Source organism: Macrotis lagotis, chromosome X (genome assembly GCF_037893015.1).
Source record: "Macrotis lagotis isolate mMagLag1 chromosome X, bilby.v1.9.chrom.fasta, whole genome shotgun sequence".
Taxonomy (NCBI): Eukaryota; Metazoa; Chordata; class Mammalia; order Peramelemorphia; family Peramelidae; genus Macrotis; species Macrotis lagotis.
Window position 1 is genome coordinate 655,927,014 of NC_133666.1, and position 22,513 is coordinate 655,949,526.

The 22,513-nt window shown below is 41.5% G+C and overlaps 1 protein-coding gene across 5 annotated transcripts in view; it reads right to left on the minus strand.

Annotated features, from left to right (window-relative positions):
• Positions 1–22,513, minus strand: part of POLE (DNA polymerase epsilon, catalytic subunit) — a 77,778-nt gene that overhangs the window by 42,963 nt on the left and 12,302 nt on the right. For 4 of the 5 annotated variants that reach the window (XM_074205159.1, XM_074205160.1, XM_074205161.1 and 1 more), the window contains exons 9-23: positions 22,111–22,218; positions 21,571–21,681; positions 20,556–20,641; positions 19,505–19,624; positions 18,997–19,129; positions 18,606–18,719; positions 17,411–17,623; positions 16,665–16,772; positions 13,040–13,168; positions 12,853–12,955; positions 12,592–12,738; positions 11,034–11,179; positions 6,757–6,905; positions 4,378–4,470; positions 605–749 (exon numbers count right to left, since the gene is read on the minus strand). In XM_074205159.1, coding sequence (XP_074061260.1) covers positions 605–749; positions 4,378–4,470; positions 6,757–6,905; positions 11,034–11,179; positions 12,592–12,738; positions 12,853–12,955; positions 13,040–13,168; positions 16,665–16,772; positions 17,411–17,623; positions 18,606–18,719; positions 18,997–19,129; positions 19,505–19,624; positions 20,556–20,641; positions 21,571–21,681; positions 22,111–22,218 — 1,905 coding nt within the window. Of the gene's footprint in view, positions 1–604; positions 750–4,377; positions 4,471–6,756; positions 6,906–11,033; positions 11,180–12,591; positions 12,739–12,852; positions 12,956–13,039; positions 13,169–16,664; positions 16,773–17,410; positions 17,624–18,605; positions 18,720–18,996; positions 19,130–19,304; positions 19,376–19,504; positions 19,625–20,555; positions 20,642–21,570; positions 21,682–22,110; positions 22,219–22,513 lie in introns of those variants that run through there. The other variant, XM_074205163.1, reaches the window with a different exon arrangement.

Consider the following 22,513-nt stretch of genomic DNA (forward strand, 5'->3'; position numbering starts at 1 on the left):
TTAGACTATTTTTTTTTTTTTAGTTTTTGCAAGGCAATGGGGTTAAGTGGTTTGCCCAAGGCCACACGGCTAGGTAATTATTAAGTGTCCGAGACCGGATTTGAACCCAGGTATTCCTGACTCCAAGGCTGGTGCTCTATCCACTCTATGTCCATGAAGCTGTCTCCTTCACATCTTATATATAGGGAGCAGCTATGTGGCACAGAGGATAGAGCACCAGTCCTAGAATTAGGAGGAACTGAAATTAAATCTGGCCTCAGACACCTAATAATTATCTAGTTGTGTGACATTGGGCAAATCACTTAACCCCATTGCCTTGCAAAAAAAAAAAAATTACAGGGGCAGCTAGGTGGCACAGTGGATAGAGCACCGGCCCTGGAGTGAGGAGTACCTGAGTTCAAATCCGGCCTCGGACACTTAATAATAATAACCTAGCTGTGTGGCCTTGGGCAAGCCACTTAACCCCATTACCTTGCAAAAACTAAAAAGACTTAATATGTTCAAAATGTAATTGTTCAGGGGCGGCTAGGTGGCACAGTGGATAAAGCACCAGCCCTGTAGTCAGGAGGAAAACCAATCCCACTAAGATTCCGGCCCGACTCACCTTCACCATGATGTTTAACATAGCTCCAGGGTAGGAGATGGTCACCTTGGGCTTCTTTGCATTGGTTGACTTGATGACAAAGTTTTCTGGGAAGCTGTTGGGTAGGACACACCAGATGCCATCTGTGTCAAGCTCTAGAGGTCTCCTATATAGGAACAGAGATGCAAAGACACATGTACAATGCTTTGGGGCATGCCTGAAAGTCTGGATTTGTCATGTACTTAGGCCACATGAAGACACATCAGCATCTTAAGCCCTGGTTTCTATATTCTCATGTCCATGTCTATCTTAATATGAACACCGATATTCCATTCTGTCTTTAGATGTCAATTCCTTGTGAAGAATCATTGAATTGGCAGAGGCCTTAGTGATCTTCTGGTCTCACCTCCACCTACTACAAATACCTGAACAAGGAAAGTGTCAAGGGATGTGAGATGAAGAGAATGAGGAAAGGAACAAGCACACTGAACAGTTAGAAGAGGCAACGTCCTCAGATGAAGAGGGGAAGAAAAGAGGAGAAAACACAGGGATTCTGAAGAGCAAAGAGATTTGTAATAGCTTCTGTGTGTAGTGAAACAGAATCACTCAGGGAAGAATAAAAGGACTGCCTTGCTTCACTGAGGACCTAGTCCCTATTATCCCTTCAAACCCTATATTTGCCTCTCTTTCTCAAACTTTGTCTCTTTTTGCTACTACCTACATCTCCCCACTCCTCAGTGTTTGCAATCTGGCTTTCAACTTCATTACTCAAATGAAACTACTCTCTTTGAAGTTAATTTCCAATAAACCTTAATTGCAATGAGGATTCCTTAAATCATAAAAATGTGTTGTCGCTGACTGCCTCAGTTTTCCCAATTGTAAAACGGGACAATAGCTGCATCTCCCTCACAGGATTATTGTGAGTAACATTTGTAAAGTACTTAGCACAAGGCCCGGTACTGTGTTCCTTGCCTCTCACCTGGTTTGCCTCTTACCTGTCTGATCAGTCCCTGCTAGCCCCTAGCTGTGTCCCCACAATTCTGTGCTGAATCCTTTGTTTAACCTCTAGAGACTCTGGCAACTTCATGACCTTGATCATCCATCACCTCTATGCAGACAACTTCAAATCTAAATCTCCAGCCCCAAATGCTTTCCTGAGCTCCCATCCTGGATCACCAAATGTCTGCTGGGTATTTCACCCTGGGTATCTCATAGACTCTCCATGTCCAACACTGAACTCACTCTCCTTCCCCATAACCTCCTCTCTCTTCTCATCCTTTTTCTGTCAAAGGCACTGCCATCTTTCTGGAGCTGACTGTCCAGGAACTATCCTGGCCTCTTCACTCTTCATCTCCCACAAAGCCCAAAAGACACCAATTTTGTACAACACCTCGCACAAGTGACCTCCCCACTTCTGTTCTTTCATCCCTCCACTTCATCCTCCAAAGGATGCCAAAGCAGTTTTTCATAAATGCAGACATGACCATGCAAACCTCCAAAACTCAATTACTACTCTTGCCTCTGGGAGCAGATGTAAACTCCTGTTTAGCTCGTAAAAGCCCTGGCTCTGATCCATCTTTCCAGCCTCCATGGACATTATTGCCCTTCTCCCTCAATCTGCAAAATCACCAAACTGACCTTCTCTCTGTCCTTAAGACAGTCCATGTCCCCTCCTTTGCACTGACTGTCCCTGATGCCTGAAACACACTCTCTCCTGACCCCATTCTTTAAGATGCATATCAAGTGGTCCTCTTCTGCATGAAGTCTTTCCAGAACCTCCTAACTGCTAGTGCTAACAGCTTTGCACATATTCCCATTTATTAACTTTCTATTTATGCTGTGTATCTCTGTATGTGCACCTTTCGTTGTCCCATTAGAATGTGAGCTCAATCTCTCTAGAACCAACTGGTGGTGCAGTAAATTGAGAATTAGGCCCAGAGTCAGGAAGGCCAATGTTCAAATCAGCCTACTAGCTACAAAAACTGTGCCTCGGTTTCTTCGTCTGTAAAATGGGGCAATAAAGTCCCAACTCCCAGGGTTGTTTTAAGAATCAAATAAGATAACTGTAAAGCATCTTGCAGTTACAAGCACTTCATACTAACTTAATAGAGGGAATGACTAGTCAACCGGCTCTGTGTGACAATCTCCAAGGACAGAAAACTTGCCACCTTCCAGCTGATTCCACTTCTAGAACATTCTAATTGTTGGGAAAACGTCCCTCCCCTCTAGCCTGAATTGTCTTCTTTACCACTCAGACTCCTTGGTTGTGGTTCTGCCCTCTGGGGCCAACTAGAACCTGCTGATGCCAGAGTGGTATTATGCGAGCACATACAAAGTGGTCATATCATCCATAACTCTTCTTTCTCCAGGCTGAGTGTGCCCAGTTCTTTCACCTGATACTCACATGAGCTGAACTCCAGGCCCCTAACCATCCTGGCTGCTCTTCTCTGGACATTCTCCTGCTTATCAAGGTCCTTCTGAAGCTGTGACAACCAAGACTGAAGACAAGGCTCCAAATTACAAGGAGGGGAGGGCACAGGATGGACCTTAACCTCTTTTACTTCCAGACACTAGATCCTTCTTCTCTGAACAAAGCCCAAAATTACAAGGGCTCTTGAGCAGCCCTATCACACTGCCAAAAACTTAAGTCTCTAAAACCTTCCAGGTCTTTTTCAGAACTTCTGTCAAACCACACCTCCCCATCTCATCCTGAAGTGTGATATCTCATTGAATTTCCCTTAATTACATTAGATTTGATGTTCTAACCTGCCAAGGTCCATCCACTGCTCTCCCTCCCAGCTCGGTGCCACCTATAAACGGGATGAATGAACTGTCTAATGTCTGTGCCTTTATCATCCAAGTCACTGAGAAAACTGTTAAACAACACAGGGCCAAACAAACTCCTGGGGCACTCCACCACTCCTCCAGCTAAATGCATTATCATCTAATTATCCATGGTAGACATTTAATAAACATGTGTTGCATAAACAAAAGAATGGAGAAATAAGTTTGCCAACATATCAAGATAGGTGATCATCTTATCTAAGAAACAGCTAAGTGAATATGATAAGGACCCCAGAACTGGGTTAAGGGAAGCTCCATAAAACAATCTGGATCTGGATTTCCCCAAAGCTAACTGGATCTCAGTTAACAGTTTCCAAATCCAAGATAGGAGCAGCCCCACTGTTCTCTGCTCAAGCTACAAGTGGAACATTACATCCACGTGTAGGTGGTGTCCAATTCAATGAAGACAGTTCCAAAGTGGATGAATTCAGAAGAACAACCAGGAGAAGAGGGGTCAGAAAGCTAGAAAGGTGTCTGAGAACTATACTAACAACTGGGGATGGTAAGTCCCCTTTCCGGGACAGGGGAAAGGACATGTAAGTTATCTTCTAATGTCAGAAGAGCTATCACGCACCAGAGGGAGGTTCTGTGTGCTTCTAGAGAACCAAGCCAAGATGAGGGGACATAAGTCACCAGAATTTAGGCTTAACATAAAGGGTTTCCTTATATAGGAGAAGAACTCAATGAAGGTACCTGAACTGAATGCAACTTGCTGGGTATCTTGTGTGAGTGGATTTTGCATCAGGCTTGCAAAGTGACCACTTGTGACCTTTCAGGGCCCCTTCAATTCTGAGACTCATGAAATCTCCATGATTCTTTATAATGAACTTTGCAGTGTCAAAGTATCTATTAGTCATACTAAGACTTTCTGGTTTTCCACCTTCCCAGTTCTTCCTAAAGTTTTCCTCAAGTTCCCTGGATGATCCATGTAATCTAATTTCAACACTCACCCAATCTGCTCAATCAGCTCCCGGGCCTGCGTGATGATATTGGCTCCTGTGAAGCAAACAATTCCTGCCATCTCCATGGAATACCATCGAGCCCTGAAAAGGTGACAACCCAGCAGGTATATCAGGTAGAGGGGTCATTGGGCAGGAGGACCATCTCTGCTAGAGGCCCACCCCAAGAGTAGTCAAAGGAAGCAAAAAGTATCTGGGAGAAAAACCAAATAACTAATCTTCTAGGGGTGGGCAGAAAAGCAAGACTCAGAATTCTAGAGAATAATGACCACTCCTCCTCTCTCATGAGATTCACTATTGCTTCTATGGTGATAGGAAAATCAAGTGGTGGGCAATCTGAGGCAAAGAAAGCAGCAGATTCTTTGAAGTCTATGCAGAAACATGCCCCCTAGATTTGCATGAATTGATGCTGAGTGAGATGAGCAGAACCAGAAAAACACTGTACACCCTAACAGAACATAGGGGCAGTGATGGATTCACTCATTCCATCAGTGCAACAATCAGGAACAATTTGGGGCTGTCTGCAATGGAGAATACCATGTGTATCCAGAGAAACAACTGTGGAGTTTGAACATAGACCAAGGACTATTACCTGAAATTAAAGAAAAAAACTGATATCTTATTGTCTGATCTTGCTATCTCTTATACTTTGTTTCTTCCTTAAGGATATGATTTCTCTCTCATCACACTCAATTTAGATCAATGTATACCATGGAAACAATGTAAAGACTGGCAAATTGCCTTCAGGGGGTGGGGGGAAAATTGTAAAACCCAAAATAAATAAAATCTTCAATCAATCAATCAATAAATGAAATATATAAAAAAATAGCCAATAAAATTGAAGAGATAAAAAACAAAAGAAACATGCCCTCTAGAAGAGATACCCTTTTCTTCAAGCTTTCCTGTGGGTGTCAATATATATCTCAAACTTACCCCCTGCAGCTTGTCCTTCCAACCTCCCATTTCTGTTGATGACACCATTATCCTACCAGACAACCAAGTTCCCTCCTTAACATCCCTCCTTACCAAGTCCCATAGACTCTATCTTCGCAGTATTTCTGGCATCTACCTCATTTATTACTTTCCTCCTTCCTCAGCAGTGACTCCCTCCCAAAACTACTATTTTAGAATGATCCCAATCATGCTTCACCTCATTCATGCCTGGACTTTCTCCATAATCTTTCCTCTCTGATGCTACTGAACGGGCACCCATTCCCAGTCCCAAGTTCCCTTTAGGGACATTCTTTCCTCATCAGAATGTAAGTTCCCTAAGGAGAAGGTCTATGTGCTTCCTGTTTTTTTCTCTAGGACAAAGCACAATAATTACTTGATAAGTTTTCTACTTAAGGGTGGTGGGTCTCAGCTGGCATTTATGACTTCAGGTTCCAATATTACAATCATTAAAATTTCTCTTTCGGGGCAGCTAGGTGGTGCAGTGGATAGAACATTGGCCCTGGAATCAGGAGTACCTGGGTTCAAATCTGGTCTCAGACACTTAATAATTACCTAGCTGTGTGGCCTTGGGCAAGCCACTTAACCCCATCTTCCTTGCAAAAAAATCTAAAAAAAAAAAAAGAAAACAAAAGAAAAGAAAACAAAAAGTTCTCTTTCTTCAATAATTCTCCCTACCAATGTGTGACCCAGTCATCCATCCCTTCCAAATACAACTCTAATCCTTGGGAGGCAAATATAGAAATGGGGTTCTTCTAGATTCAGTCATTACACTTTAGTTGCAGTTCCACCTCTGACACACTACTCCATCTGGGCAGGTTATAACCTCTCCAGGGCCTACTTTTCTTGCATGCTAAATGAAGGCACTAGAACAGCTGCTCTCTCAGGTCCCTTCAAGCTCTAAATCCATGATCCCACATCTCACATTAGGAAGTTCCAATAAGGTGACTTATATCAAGCATCAGACGAATCTTCAAGTGATTGTTTTTCTTATCCTCTGTCACCCTTGTTCAGAAATCTTTGCTGGCTCCCAAAGCCCCCATCTCCTAACTTCCATCTGTCCTTTAAGCCTTGTTTATTCCTCCTTTAATTCACTCCCAGGCTCAAGCCAAACTAGACCACTTGCCATCTCCCAAAGAAGTCCTGAGTTTTTCCTATGACACACAATTGGCTCATTCTGAAATGCTCTTCTCCCCATTTCTGTCTATTGGGATGCAGCCTCCACTCCAATTTCACCTTCTGCAGGAAGCCATTCCCTCCTCTCCCCAAGCCAGATGTCAACCTCCTTTTCTCTGAGCTCCTTCAGCACTTGTATCTCATTGATACCATGAGACCATTAGTTGTGAATCAGGGGAATGGGAAGCTACATGGAGCTCCGTAAGGAGAACAAGTGGAGCTCCATCAGCTGTAGCCACATACCCTTTGCGCATCACATAGCCATAGAAAGAGTTGAGGATACACTTGTGAGCCAGCTGCAAGGAATCATACAAGATCTCCATGTTCTTACATCGCTTGACTTCGGCAGCATCTCCCATCTCCATGGCAGCAGATAGCTTCTTCTTCCATACCTGAATCAAACACAGAAAAAAGTTAAGATCTTTCTCTAAAAAAACCTTTCCCTTAGAATTCAATGGATTCATGAGTCACAAGCTAGTCACTGCAAAGTGGAAAATAAAAGGAATAGATTTCATTCTCATTTCTGATATGTGAAAATAAGTCATAAGAATAAACAGTTTGTTGTAGCAGTAACTGCATTTATCTGGAGACCAGACTTAGGTGATGTTCCAAACCTGGTAATTAATGGGAAAAGTTCTCTCTCTGGTACCTGGCAAAACTGTCTTAAGGCTTCAGCCTAAAAGTCATTCTATGTCCTGGGTTCCTGGCAAAGTGTCTTAGGCTCCTACTAGAGACTTTTTGAAAAGTGTTTTTCAAAAATAAAGATACCAGGGGCGGCTAGGTGGTGCAGTGGATAGAGCACTAGCCCTGGAGTCAGGAGGACCTGAGTTCAAATCCAGCCTCAGACACCTAATAATTACCTAGCTGTGTGGCCTTGGGCAAGCCACTTAACCCTGTTTGCCTTGCAAAACCTAAAAAGAAACAAACAAACATTACAACTTTGTTCATCTGGTTTCCTAGTCTAAATCTAACAAAAAACAAACCAGAAACAAATGAGAGGGTTGTTGCTAAAGACAAAGTTCTTTACTACAGAGTAAAATCCTGGATGTTCATAAAGACACCACTAAATCATCAAGAAAAGATGAAGTACTGCTCCACATCCACATGTTTATAGTAATCAACTATGGGATCTGCCTTTAGTTTTGCTGCCACTGTTGTGCTTCAAGGAATGCAAGGCATTCCACTTACATGAATTTTCCAGTTAACTAAAGCTGAACCCTTCAAACCCTTCAAACCCTTCAATCTTTCAGAAATATACTGTCTTAAATGGAGGAAGAATACAATATGTTAAGACAGAATTCTAACAAAAATGGTTACAATTGGGGGGGGTAGAGCCAAGATGGCAGCATGAAAGTAGGAATTCCTGGAAACTCATTCCCCTCCCCCCCAAAAAAATTCCAAGTCATCAAATTATGAATCTAGCCAAAATTTAGAGGGCAGAACCCACAGAAAGACTGAATGATACAATTTCCCAGTCCAAGATAACTTGGAAGTTCTGTAGGAAATTTCACTGGGACCAGGGACTGGAAAAAGCCACAGCTGCAGTACAGCCAAGACTGGGTGCCTAGATCCCTGGGGGCGCCTAGGTCCATGGCAGAGGTGGCAGTTTCTAGATCTCCTGGCCCAGGGATCACCAGGAACAGCTTGAAGGGGTAGTGAGAGAACTCTGCCACACCAGAGTGAGTGCAAAGTGAGTGCTGGCCTCAGGGCAGACCTGCAGTGAGAACCTGCAGTGGGAATTGAGGAAGCCAGCCTGAACCTCCAGAGTGTAGCCCACAGATGGTAAGGGGGTCAGAGGAGACTGCAGAAGTCTCTCTGCTCTGAGGCAGCACTCTACTGTTTTCCCACACTCAGGTCCAGGTTGCAGATTGGGCTTCTATACTACCATAGTAGAGCAGGGACTCTCCTCACAGCTCCAGGGCAGAGGGGAGGGCCTATGGTCATCCACATATCAAGGCACAGGCAAGAAAGCAGTCAGAGCCTCTTATAAGACCTTGGAGGAATTAAAGTCTCAATGGGGTATCTCAAAAAACCTCCAAGCCTTGAAGTGTGGTAAATCAGTCATAGGCTGAGGAAATGAGCAAACAAAAGAAAAAGAACAATCAGACCATACAAAATTACTTTGGTCCCATGGAAGATTCAGAAGATGACAAAATCAAAGCTTCAATACCCAAAAACCTCCATGAGAAATAAAAAATGGGCTCAGGCTATGGATGACTCAAAGAAGACTTTGAAAAGCAATTAAGGGAGGTAGAGAAAAAATTGGGAGGAGAAATGAGATCGATGCAGACAGATCATCAAAACCAAATCAGCAGCTTGGTGTAAAAATACAAAAAAATACTGAAGAAAATAATATGTTAAAAACCAGTTTAGGCCAAATGGAAAAAGCAACACAGAAGGCAAATGAGGAGAAGAATGCCTTAAAAAGCAGAACTGGCCAGCTGGAAGAAGACATAAAAAAAGTAATATGAAAAAAATAACTCCTACAAATGCAGAATGGAACTTAAATGAAGCCAATGACTTTGCAAGAAATCCATAAGAAATAAAACTTTCCAAAAAACCCAAAAAAATTAGAAGAAAATATGAAATATCTCATTGGAAAAACAACCAACCTCAAAAACAGATCCAAGAGAGATAATTAAAAAATTGGGCTACCTGAAAGTCACAACCAGGAAAAGAGCCTAGATTTTATTTTTCAAGAAATAATACAGCAAAATTGCCCTAGAAGCAAAGGGTAAAATAGAAATTGAGGGAATTTACTGATCATCTCCTGAGATTCCAAAAGAAAAACTTTCAGGAATATTCTAATCAAATTCCAAAATTCCCAAGTCAAAGAGAAAATACTAAAAGGGGCCAGAAACAAGCAATTCAACTACCGAGGCTCCATAGTCAGGATTACACAGGATCTGACAGCATCTACATAAAGGGCTCACAGGGCTTGGAATATGATATTCCAGAAGGCAAAAGATCTTGGTTTATAACCAAGAATCAACTACCCAGCAAAACTGAATATTCTCTTTCAGGGGAAAAGGTGGACTTTCAATGAAACAGGGGGCTTTTCAAACTTTCCTACTGAAACAACCAAAGCTGAACACAAAGTTTGATCTCCAAGTACAGGATTCAGGTGAACCATAGAGAAGGTGGATGAGAAGGACTAACTATGAGAAACTTAATGATGTTGAACTATTACTATTCCTGCATGGGAAGAAGATACTGATAACTCATATGAACTTTCTCATTCATAAGAGTAGTTAGAAGGAGAATATATAGACAAGGCACAGGAAGGAGCTGAATATAATGGTATAATATAGTAAAAAGATGGAGTCAATGGGTGATAAGCGAAAGTACTGGGAGGAAGAGAAAGGAGAGGAAGAAGGGGCTGAGATATTTCACATAAGAGTCAAGAAAAAGCTTTTTCAATGGAGTGGAACAGGGGAAGGTGAGGGGAATGAGTGAACCTTCATTCTTATCAGAAATGGCTCAGAGAGGAAATAACATATACACTTAATAGAAATCTATCTTACCTTAGAGAAAAATGAGAGGAAAGGAATGGGAAAGGGGAGAGGGAAGGGGAGAATAGGTGACAGAAGAGTGTGAAGATCGTGGGAGAAGGAACTCAAGATACAACACACTTCTCAACAGGGACTGGGTGAAAGCAGAGAGAGAATAGAATAGATGATAATGAGAAGGGGCAGAGTAGAGGGAAATACAGCTAGTAATAGCTACTGTGGGAAAAATACTGAAGCAACTTCTTTGATGAACTTATAATAAAGAAGGCAACTCATCCCAGAGACAGAGCCATTGTAATCTGAACACAGACTTAAGTACTACATTGTTTTATCTTCTTGGAGGGGAGGAGGGGTTATGCTTACTCTCATAACAAGATTATTGTAATAACATAAAATAAACAAACCCCCCCAAAAAAATCTGTTAAATGCTTACATGAACAAAGTTTACTGCCTGGAGGGCTCCACTGCATAAACTCTGCTTAATGAAGTGAATTCATCACTCCTGGAGAAACCTAGTAACATTTAATCAGTGTCCACCAGGTACCAGTTACCAGGCAAAGTGCTTTATAAATCTGATCATTTTTGAACCTTTAACCACCCTGGGACATAGATGTTATTATCCCTATGATTACAGATGAGAAAACTGAGGGATAAATGAACAGAGGATGAAACAGAGGATAAATGAATGAAATTCTCTTTCTCTACAGATAAGAGAACAGAAACATTCTCCATAAAAACCTCCACTACAGGAAGCCCTCCCTGAGGCAGCTTCATGTCATGACCCTGATTGGTTCCTCACTTCTCAAAACCTAAGGAACTGAAGGCCACTGTCCATCTGTCTGTGGTCAGGATGGCCTATGAAGACCAAGAGAGTACAAGCAGTAAGGCAAACCAGCCTTACAGGTTCTGAGGACAGAAGTAGGAGATGGGCAGGTGGGGCAGTTTCAGAGAGCTGAGGTCTCTCCCCACACACTATCCCTACAGCTTCCAGGCCAGCACTGACCTCCATACCTTATGCAGTCCTTTGAACTCATAACGTCGGTCTCGGAAAGCTCGGACAGTATCTACATAGAAAGAGTTCTCTCGCTGGCAGATGGTGGTGAGGCGCTCTTCCACCTTGGTGATGTGGATCTTCTTGTAAGCTTTCCGGCAGTAATCTACACCACAGTGGAGACACAGGATGACCAGTGAGATGGAGAATTTGTTTCTTCTCAGCAAGTCCCAGAATTCCATGGTGAAAAGGGACTGTTGAGACCAATTATCCCACTCTGTATTGGAATGGGAATCTCCCAAAAGATTAAAAAACTGGGGCAAAGGATGACTGTCCAGAGACCATAGCATGATACAAATGGGCAGAGAGGCCAGGACACATCACTGTCACTGAGAAAAAGCCTAGTGTCTATGCAACCATTTAGGTCAATTTAAGGAAGTAGGTGGGATGCACCTTGACAAAGTGCAGTTTGTAACATATTAAGAGTTTCCACAAATATTTATAAGAAGATCATAAATGACAGATGTAGCTCTTTTCAGCAGTTCAGAGATCAAGGACAATCAGAGACCCACTATGGATAATACCATCCTCATCCAGAGGAAAAAATCATGGACTCTGAATGCATAATATGATCAGTGTTTTAAAACTTTTCTTGGTTTTTTTTTTTTTTGGAAAGGTTTTGGTTTTTTGCAAGGCAAATGGGGTTAAGTGGCTTGCCCAAGGCCACAAAGCTAGGTAATTATTAAGTGTCTGAGGCCAGATTGAACTCAGGTAACTCCTGACTCCAGGGCCAGTGCTCTATCCATTGTGCCACCTAGCCGCCCCCTAAAACTTTTCTCAAAAAAAAAAAAAGAATATTCTTTTTTAATAGGTTTGTTTTTGCAAGTTCAAACATACTAATTGATAGAAAATATTTTAATTTCCCACTACCCAGGAAAACTTACTTCCAGGCATTGGGAACATGAGGGATTAATTTATGTTAAAGAGTTGATGAATTCTGTGTTGGGTGGAGAATTTTTCTTGTGAAAAGCTTATGTGTACTATAAATAAAATAGTTTAACATGAAAAAAACTTTTCTCATGTTTTTCCTTTCTCTCACATGTTTTTCTTTCTTTCCCCTTTGTTCTAATTCTTCTTACACAAAATGACTAATATAAAAAACACTTTAAATACAAATCGACATATACAACTTTTACCAGACTGTTCACTACAATGGGGAAGGGTCGTTGAAAAATGTCTAACCTGGGGGGGGGGGGCAGCTAGGTGGCGCAGTGGATAGAGCACCGACCCTGGAGTCAGGAGTACCTGAGTTCAAATCTGGCCTCAGACACTTAATAATTACTTAGCTGTGTGGTCTTGGGCAAGCCACTTAACCCCATTGCCTAAAAAAATCCAAAAAAACAAAAAAACCTAAAAAATGTGTAACTCATAAATTTTAAAATGGATGAATGTTAAAAAAAAAAACTACCATAGCATGTAATTTCTATGTAATTGGAAAAATAAGTAAAATTTCAATAAAAAAAAGTGTTTCCAATGCAGCAACCCTGAGGTTTGGAAGATCACTAACAAATTACTTACCTGCTAGTCGCTTCTTCTCATATTTTGCTTGCTCTTCTCTGGACAGCTCATGAAATGCACGAGCTGGTTTGTCTGGGAACAATGGGGGAAACTTCTCTGACTCCAGCTGCTGCTGAATACGATGATATTCACTGCGGCTGGCGGGCACTAGCAAGAGGATGAAGGTAAAAAAAGGTTAGAGAATTTGAATCCTTTACAAAACAACTGTTTCTGAACTGAGTGGCTGTCTGTCCAATGAAGAGAATGATGACAAATACTTACTGAACTCTCCCCTCCACTGCCAGGTCATCTTTCGCTGACAGTTGGCTCCTGGTTTGTTAAAGTCACAGGCAGCACATGTAGCTTCATTCACCATGGCAGAAGGCTAGACATTAAAGAGAGATAGACAGAATGAAAGCTTTGATTAAACAAACTCCTAGCAGTTCAAATAAGAGAAATGTGTCCTCACCTGTAACCTATTAGTCAGGATAATATTGGGGTACATGGCACCCACATCCAGATGGTATATGAGAGGACACTCAATTCTATTGGGCACATCCTTAAGGGAGGTCAGTTTATTCTTAATTTCATCACACACCTACAGAAGGGAGAAAAAGAAACAGAATTTGAAAACCAATGCAGAAAGACAGCCACCTAAGATCTATCTATTCCTTTAAGGAGTCAAAACTCAGGTACAAGTTATGTTCTCATAATCCTTGGCTAACATACAATTCAAAAACATTTATTTAACACCAACTCTCTGTACAGGCGAGTGTCAGTAAAAGTATCACAGACAGATATGACAGCCTATGTGATCAAGGAACATGTAGCTTAATGGGAGAGACAGATGCATAAACCAATAATTGATTCATATGAGAATGTGGAAAATGTAAAGAAAAGCCCTAAGCAGAAAATAAAATGAATTACACGAAATTTTAAAAGGTTTTGCACAGGGGTGGCTAGGTGGTGCAGTGGATGGAGCACCAGCCCTGGAATCAGGAATACCTGAGTTCAAACCTGGCCTCAGACACTTAATAATTACCTAGCTGTGTGGCCTTGGGCAAGCCACTTAACCCCATCGCCTTGCAAAAACTAAAAAAAACTAAAATAAAATAAAAATAAAAGGTTTTACACAAACAAAACTAATGCAGCCAAAATGAGAAGGAAAACAGGAAACTGGGGGAAAAAACTTACAGCAAATTCCTTTGATAAAGATCTCATTTTTCACAAAAAGAAATGAACCAATATAAAACTACAAGCCATTCTACTGATAAACGGTCAAAGCTTTCAGAAGAAATCGAAGTTATCTACAGACACACAAAAAATAAGATCTAAATCACTACTGATTAAAGAAATGCACATTGAAACAACTCTGAGATTCTATATGCAGCAGATTGGCTAACATGACAGAAAAATGCCAAATGCTAAGAATGAATATAGAAAAATTGGGATACTAATGCAGTTTAGAATTGCAAACTCCAGCTTGGTCCAAAGGATCCAACAACACCACTACTAAGTTTATATCCCAAAGAGATCAAAGAAAACAAAGACTATTTGTACAAAAGTATTTAGAGCAGCACTTTGTGGTGGCAAAGAATTGGAAATTGAGGGATACCCATCAACTGGGGAATGGCTGAACAAACTGTGGGATAAAATTGAGATGGAATTCTATTGAGCCACAAGAAATGAGCAGGATGGCTTCCAAAAACAACCTGGGAAGACTTACTCATTTGAACTGATGCAGAATGAAGTAAGCAGAACCAGAAGAACACTATACACACTAATAGCAATGCTGTAAGGGTGATCAACTGTGAAGGACTTAACTACTTTGATCAAGAAAACAATACAAGACATTTCCAAAGGACTCATGATGAAAAAGTTTGTCTACATCTAGAGAGAAAACTGATGACTTCCGAATGTATATTGAAGCTGCTTTTCATATTTTATTTTTTCTTTTTTTTAATGTATTTCTTTTGCAACATGACTAATATGGAAATGTTTTATATCACTTCACATATATAATTGATACCATATTATTTCACTTCTCAATGGCAGGAAGGAGAAATTGGAACTAAAAATTATAAAATGTGAATGTTAAAATTTTTTATAGATAATTGATAAACATTTAATGAAATAAAAGTGTGTTTTTTTTCAAATGAAAAAAAAATTAAAACCAAAAAAAGCAGGGTGTGATGATAAATTTGAGGACATAGAGTTCAAAAAAGGGCCTGATGTCAGGGAAAGTTTTGTGGAAAAAGGAGTAACTGAGCTGGACTTAGAAGGGAGAAGATTTAAAAAAAGAAATGGAGATTTGGTGGGCTACTCTGTGAATAACAGCAGAGAGAGATAGAGTAGGCAAAATAGGAAGAAGGGAAGGAGAATAATCCAATTTAGAAGAGTAGTATGAGATAAGGATGGAACAGTCAGCTAGAGCCAGACTAAGAAGGGCCCTGAATGGCAAAACTAGAAGTTTATTCTTTTTCTTTAAATACAAGCAATGAGAAACTCCTGAAGTTTTGATGTGAGCAGAATGATATAGTACAATCTTAAAGGGAACTGTGAAAACAGGTATACTAATAACACTGTTGACGGAGCTAGGAATTGGTCCGGTTATTCTGGAAAATGATTTAGAATTAAAAAATAACTAAATCATACACACCTTTTACTTAGAAATACTACTACTACATGGTAACTAGGTGGCACAGTGGATAGAGCACCAGCCCAAAAGTCAGGAAAACCTGAGTTCAAATCCTGTCTTGGATACTTAATACTCACTTAGCTGTGGGACCTTGGGGCAAGTCACTTAACCTCACTGCCTTACAAAAAAAAAGAAATACTAGTACTAGGTGTATAACTCAAGAATGTTAACAACAGGAGGAAAAAGTCTCCTATATATAAAATTATCTATGGCAGTAACAAAGAATTTGAAAGAAAATGCATAAGTCATCAATTGGGGAAAGGCTGAACAAATTTGAGGATAAGGACCTAATGATAGAGTATTTATACACTATAAAAAAATGACAGGGCAGCTAGGTGGCGCAGTGGATAGAGGACCAGCCCTGGAGTCAGGAGTACCTGAGTTCAAATGTGGCCTCAGACATTTAATAATTACCTAGCCATGTGGCCTTGGGCAAGCCACTTAACCCCACTGCCTTGCAAAAAAAAAAAAAAACCTAAAAAAAAATGACAGAGAAACTTGGGTAGATTTCTATGACCTGGTACAGAGCAAAGGAAACCAAGAGCATCCATTGACATAATGACCAAAATAATATAAAGAAAAATAACAATGAAAGATTTGAAAACTCTAATCGACACAATATCTAAGTCCAACCTTCCTAGTAAGACAGGACTCTCCCACCTTTCAGTCAGAGTGACAGAACACAAAAAGGGGTCATATACATTTTCAGATAGGGTGGATGGTACTAATTTTACTTGACTTATTACTTATTACAAGGAAAGGTTGAGGAAATCATTGGAAAGTAAGAGATGGGGATGTGGAAAAAAAAATGAAGATCAAAACATTGTTTTAAATTATACAGAAAAAAGACTGCTCTCACAGTGTAAAGGATAGATTAAAAGAGGGATAGACAGAGCAAAAAGACTACTTGTGGGTCATCAAAGAGTCAAGGTAAGAATATCATTTGGTTGGAATTTACTCAAAGAAGAAATAGTGGGGGTTAAAAAGGAGGCTATCACCTAATTTCAATCTTCCCCAAATTTCTATTGAAAGATAGTACCAGGGTGGCTAGGTGGCATAGTGGATAAAGCACCGGCCCTGGAGTCAGGAGTACCTGGGTTCAAATCCGGTCTCAGACACTTAATAATTACCTAGCTGTGTGGCCTTGGGCAAGCCACTTAACCCCGTTTGCCTTGCAAAAAAAAAAACCCTAAAAAAAAATAGTATCCATAAATTTCATAAAAGGAAATAAGTCTAAAGAAAATGACAAAATAGTAGAAGATAAATGGCAGGAATCAAGAGTACAATGAAACAATGAACATCTGGATATACTTGAGCTGAATGGTCAAAACATCTGGACCTTCAGAAATTTGTCTGGCCTTCCCACCTTTTCCCCTAGTGAACCCTGGGTAGTTACCTCTTGGAAGTTGGTAACCTGCTCAATGGGCACATTCTCTTCTTCTTCAATAGCATGGTGCATAGTCTTCTCCACCCGCTGCAGCAAGAAGTCAAAAGCTGCAGGATTCTAGCAGAGATGACATAACAGAAAGAAATGTTACTGCACTGATCCTCAGCACCTACCTCAACATGCACATGGTTGATCTAACTTTTTAAGACAACTCACATTATTTGAACTCTTTAGGGCTATCTCTACCAAGAAAAGGTCAAATGAAATAGTCTAATCTTTGTACCAGAGGCCCCAAGCACACAACATAATCCGGAACAGCACTTTACAAACTTCCACATAGCAACTAGGAAATATATACGGAGTGCCAAAGCCATCAAACATTTTTACAAATGACCTTTGGAAGCAATCTTTTCATGTTAGTCATTCTGTGACAATGAGATTGAATGTCTTGATAGTAGGGATTGTCATTGCCTTTCATTGTAGCCCCAGTGATTAGCACAACAGGCACTATTGTTGACTTGACAATCTATATTTCATGTGGAATCCTTTGTGGATCCCCAATAAGGCACCAGCAAGGAAAGGTCCTGGGTCCTGTGTGATAAGGTCAGGAAGGGCCTCAGGATGCAAGACAGGACAGAGATGATGAGGGAAGCCCTACTATCTACTTCAGCCTGTTCTGGCTCTCATCACCCACAAGGCAGGGACATGGATATCCAGACTCCCAAAGCAGCCAAGAGGGCAGCAAAGAGTTGTACCATTTTAAATCGGCAGGGAATGTCACTGCGGAAGACACCCGATTCTAGTGCTTCCACATGGCCTCCAACGTATGTCTCTGAGTCCAACACATGGCCATCATCAGTCAGTTTGTTGAATTCCTGCTCTTGCTTGTTAGGAAAAACTATGTTGGCATGGAAAGCCTGGACCATCAGCAAGGCTTCACACAAGGTCCCTGAACCCTTCCGCAGGACCTGCAGGGGAAAAACCAAAAGCCTTGAGACCTGCTCCCAACCTGCCCCTACAGTCATTACTGTAGTTGAGAAAGAGCCTGCCTTCCTCACCACACAAGCAGCACCTACATGACTGACTACCATCACCAGGCAGATGGGCACAAATCCTCAGAGGAGCAGTACCTCTCAGTCCAGTGGTATTAAAACAGAAACTAGAGCCCTTATGTTCCTTATGAAGAAAATTTTAGTGGGCCAGATACTGACTTAGAAAAGCACAAAGCAATATATTTTTATTTATTTTATTTGACACCTCTGCCCCAGATCACTGGTCCTGACAGTCTGCATCTCAGACCTTGATGGAGACAGCCCAGGACCCTGAAACTAAGAGCCTTGAGAATAGCAAAGCTTCTAGTTTAGTGCCTTCAACTATCCTCAGGAAGTAGCTCCTGTGGAGTTGCAGTCTGGCAGCTGCTCTTACAAGGTGCGACAACCAGAACCACAGAAGACCCAGGGAAAGATCCTATCACCCAAATCCTCTCCACTGTTCAAAGGGTTCAATATCAATAAGACACTGCTATGATTTTATCACTAAATTACTTTCTGCTTTACTGCTGTCCTCTGAGGACCATGGGACTTTTCCCTTTGATCTGTGGTGCCTTCCCCATTAGAATGTGAGCTCCGTGAGATCAGTCTGGACTCTCTTACCTCTCTCTATGTGCATCCCCAGGCCATAGCACAGTGCTCAGCCCAGAAGTGCTATAATCATTGATTCCCACATGTTCTGGCGGTCTCTAGATTCTCTTTTCATTGGGTAAGACCTCTACTTTCCTAGACAGGAGATAATGCTCACTGAAGGGATGCAGCTATACCTGTCCTCCCAAATGACTCCATCACATCACCACAGTCTTCTCCATGAAGAGCCCTCTGACTTGTCTGGTGCAGAAGCCTCCTTGGAAGTCACTAACAGACAATCCACATCAAATAGGACAAAGGTTACACTGACCTCATCTGGTTCCATGGGGATGATGGTGCACAGAGCAAAGATGAAGGGATGGACATATTTCATATACATATAGTAAGTAGCCACAGCATCTGATACTGAATATGTAGCCAGTGTCTGAGAAGTGAAAAAGTCAGAATTTAAAAAACACACATTAAGTGTGGCTCTATATAGCAAACCCAAAGAACACCTAAAATCCTGGGAAATCCCCAACAGGACAGGAGGCAGCAGGAGAGACAGGACCTGGCCACTTGAGATCAGCTGTTCTGCTAAGTGGCATGACTCCAGGACTCAAAGTTCTTTCTTCTCAGTGGCACACCCCTTATCCATCTCCCTCTAAGGCCCAGAACACTTGATGCCTAATGGTCCCAAAAGCCATTGGGTTCGATGGTACCTGAGGCTCCTCAGTGGCCATTCGACACATGTCCTCGGGATCCAGCTCCACAGGATCATAGCCCAGTTTGGCCTTGGCTGCAGCTTTCAGGTTGTGGCTGCCCACTGGAAGGTAACTGTCCCTCTTTACCCATCTGGAAACAAGAAGAATGAAGACAAATGATCCTGCTGGCACTGGCCCTGAGTGCTAGGAAGAGCTAACAAAGGCAGGCAGCAGGTGGGTCACATGCTGACTACTGCCAATGCAAACTGCATAACAGTGAAAAGAACAAAGGATTTGGAACCCAAGGGTCTGGCTTCAAATCCTGCCTTGCCATTTTCTATCTGTGTAATCTTGACAAACCCTTCCCCTTCATCTCTGCAGGCCGTCCTGTCGTTCTCTGTAAAATGAGAGTAGTAAAATAGGAAGTTCTCAGGAGGGTGCCTTCTAGGCTCCCTTGCCATGGTCTTGTGGCTGGAAGCAGAACTTGGGGTGACACTCTTAGGGGAGAAGCCCCCACAGCACCCACCTGAGACAGTCCATGTGGATGCACTGAGAGGATTTGTATTCCCCTTGACTATCCTTTTGGAACCCAATCTCCTGATGCATACTTAGTCCATGAACTGCTGCCCGAGCTTCCACAAAAGGCCTAGGGAAAGAAGGAAAGGGATGAGACAAAGCAAATGGAAGGAGGATAGCAGAGAATGCTCTTCCTTGCCTATCTCTTCCTCCTTCTTCCAAAAATACAAAGAAGCAACACACCATACTAGGGCAGGAGACCTAGAACTAGATCCCTACCCGTCCACTTACAAGCTGGATAATCTTCCACAAGATATTTTAACCCCTCTGATGCAATTTGTTCTCTCATCAAATGGAGAGGAGTTATGCTCTATCTCCCTCAGAGGGTTATACATGAAACTGCTAGAGAACCATAAAATGCTAACTTGCCATGAACTATTATTACATTAGGGCAGTGGATGGTCTATATATAGTGCACCAGGTCTGGAGTCAGGAAGACTCAGTTTTCTGAATTCAAATCTGGCCTGAAATACTTGGAGCTGTCAAACTGTGGGCAGGTCATTTAACCTGTTTCCTTCAGTTTCCTCTGCTATTTTCAAAATAAGCTGGAAAAGGAAATGGCAAACCACTTCAATACCTTTGCCAAGAAAATCCCAACTGAGATCATAAAGAATCAGACAACTGAAAATGACTGACCAAAAATGATTACATTATTAATACTACTGCATTAAAAGAAATGCTAGGGTCAATCCTGTGAACAAGGTGAAAGTTATACTATCTCTCTTCATCTTATAAAGAATGAGAAAACTCATGCATTCAGAATGATGGGCCTCCTACAGTATGAACTGTAAAAACTGTAGCAATGTGCTTCCTTTTCTTCACTCTACCACATACTGAATATGTATCTAGTGTCTGAGAAGTGGGAAGAGATAAGTGTCTTAGAAATGAGTCAAGACTGGCTATCTTTCCCCAGAGAGGTCATCCAGTCATCATAGCTCCTCTTTAACTCAGTTCTTATTTCCTCACAATTGTTAAGTGGGTTTTTAAACTTCCACATTTACCAGTCAAAAAAGTCACCATTGTAGGTCACCATGATAGTAGGTTTGGTTTCCTGGACATGCTCAAACCACCTCTGGATTAAATGAGCCTGAAATCAGTAAAAAAGTACAACAGTCAATAATTTTGTCTATCTTCTGAGAAGACATATTTACTGCATTTTTTACTGGCTTTATTGGAATCTGGCCTTTTTCCTACCTCTATCCATAAGGTACCCAGATCCAACCAGCTATTTAAAGGCCTAGGAGAACAGGTTGTCCCATCAAACTCCCTATCAGTGCTCTCTATTGTCTCACCTGGTTGGACACTGATCCTTATTATAATCCTGTCAACAAGTAAATGTCCCACTCTGATCCTCCTGACCACTCACTCCTTTCCCAACAGTCATGAGCTGGACTTTTCAACCAATCCTAATTCCTAGTCAAGGGACATGGCCACTCACATCACAGAGTTGAACAAAGAATCACCAATGGTTGCCAATGGCAACAGAAGATGACCAGGACTTCACATTTATATTATCATTGTGTCTTCTGGCCTAACAGCCCTGGTCATCTTCTGTACATCTCCTTTTACAGATCCCCAAGCAATGACATCCAGTCTGCCAATGTACTCTACTTGACCCTCATCGCCCTACCCAATTCAGAATGAAAGCTCTTTCATTCTTGGAAAATTTAAACCCAATCCATCCCGTGATGGGTTGATAACTATTTTCAGCAAAGTTCAATGAAGTACCACACCAATCCACGGTAAAAGCAACAGCATATTAATATCTTCTTCTCCCATCACAGTCCTTGGGCAGCAGGAGCTCCCTTGGACTGGGAAGTTCTCTTCAGAAGAATATGCTTGGGGCAGCTAGGTGGCACAGTGAACAGAGCACCAGTCCTGGAGTCAGGAGGACCTGAGTTCAAATTCAGTCTCAAACACTTAACAATCTCCTAGCTGTGTGACCTTAGGCAAGTCACTTAACCCCATTGCCTTGCAAAAACAAAAAACAAACCAAAAACAAAAGAATATGCTTACCTCATCGGGTTCATTAAAGATACAAAAGGGTCCCTCATATTCTGGCTTAGGGGTGAACTCAAAATCTTCAATATCCTCAGAGACAATCTCCCTGTTGGTAATCAGGTATCCCTAATGAAGTTGGTTAGAAACCTGTAGTTAAAAATAGTGCTAGCAAAAAACACAAATAAAAACCAATTCACTGTCCAAAAAATGTGCCTGGCCATCCCTCCTGCACAAAACTCTAATGGAGATTCCAGGACATACTATCCCCCAAAGAAAAGATATTAAAATTCAAGTTATAAGACTAGATGTGCTCCCTAACCTTGCCCCACTGTTTAAGAAGTTGTAAACCAATATGACTAGAGGTGATGAATGATTTTTCAGCTTATGATGTGACTTAGATTTCAAAAGCTGAACCAGGGGGGTGGCAGGAGTACCTGAGTTCAAATCTGGCCTCAGACATTTAATAATTACCTAGCTGTGTGGCTTTGGGCAAGCCACTTAACCCCATTGCCTTGCAAAAACCTAATTAAAAAAAAAGCTGAACTAGGCACTCACCTGACCATCTACCATGTAAGAGATCATCATAATCTGATCAGTCTCTGCATCTGGGAACTTGAGAGGCAGTTTGGTTGTTTCAATGTCAAATGCCAAAACTACAGGGTCCTGAAAGTGACAAAATATATAAAGGGTGGCTCAGTGGCAATCTTTCTAGGTCTTCTTTTTGATCTCAACACTGCCATTTCTGAGTGAAGCAAAGCCCAAGACTTTCATTTCTTGGTCCCAGTGCACCTAAAAACAAAATGGTTCTTCTGGCTCTTGGTCTCTCATAAATAACTCACTTGTAGATTTTTGTCCCCAAATTCCAATCCAAAGGTATTAGAGATGGCCTCATCTCATAGGTTTCAATCACCAAAGGCTAAAAAATTGATGACACTTAAATGCCCCTAAGTCATTTCTA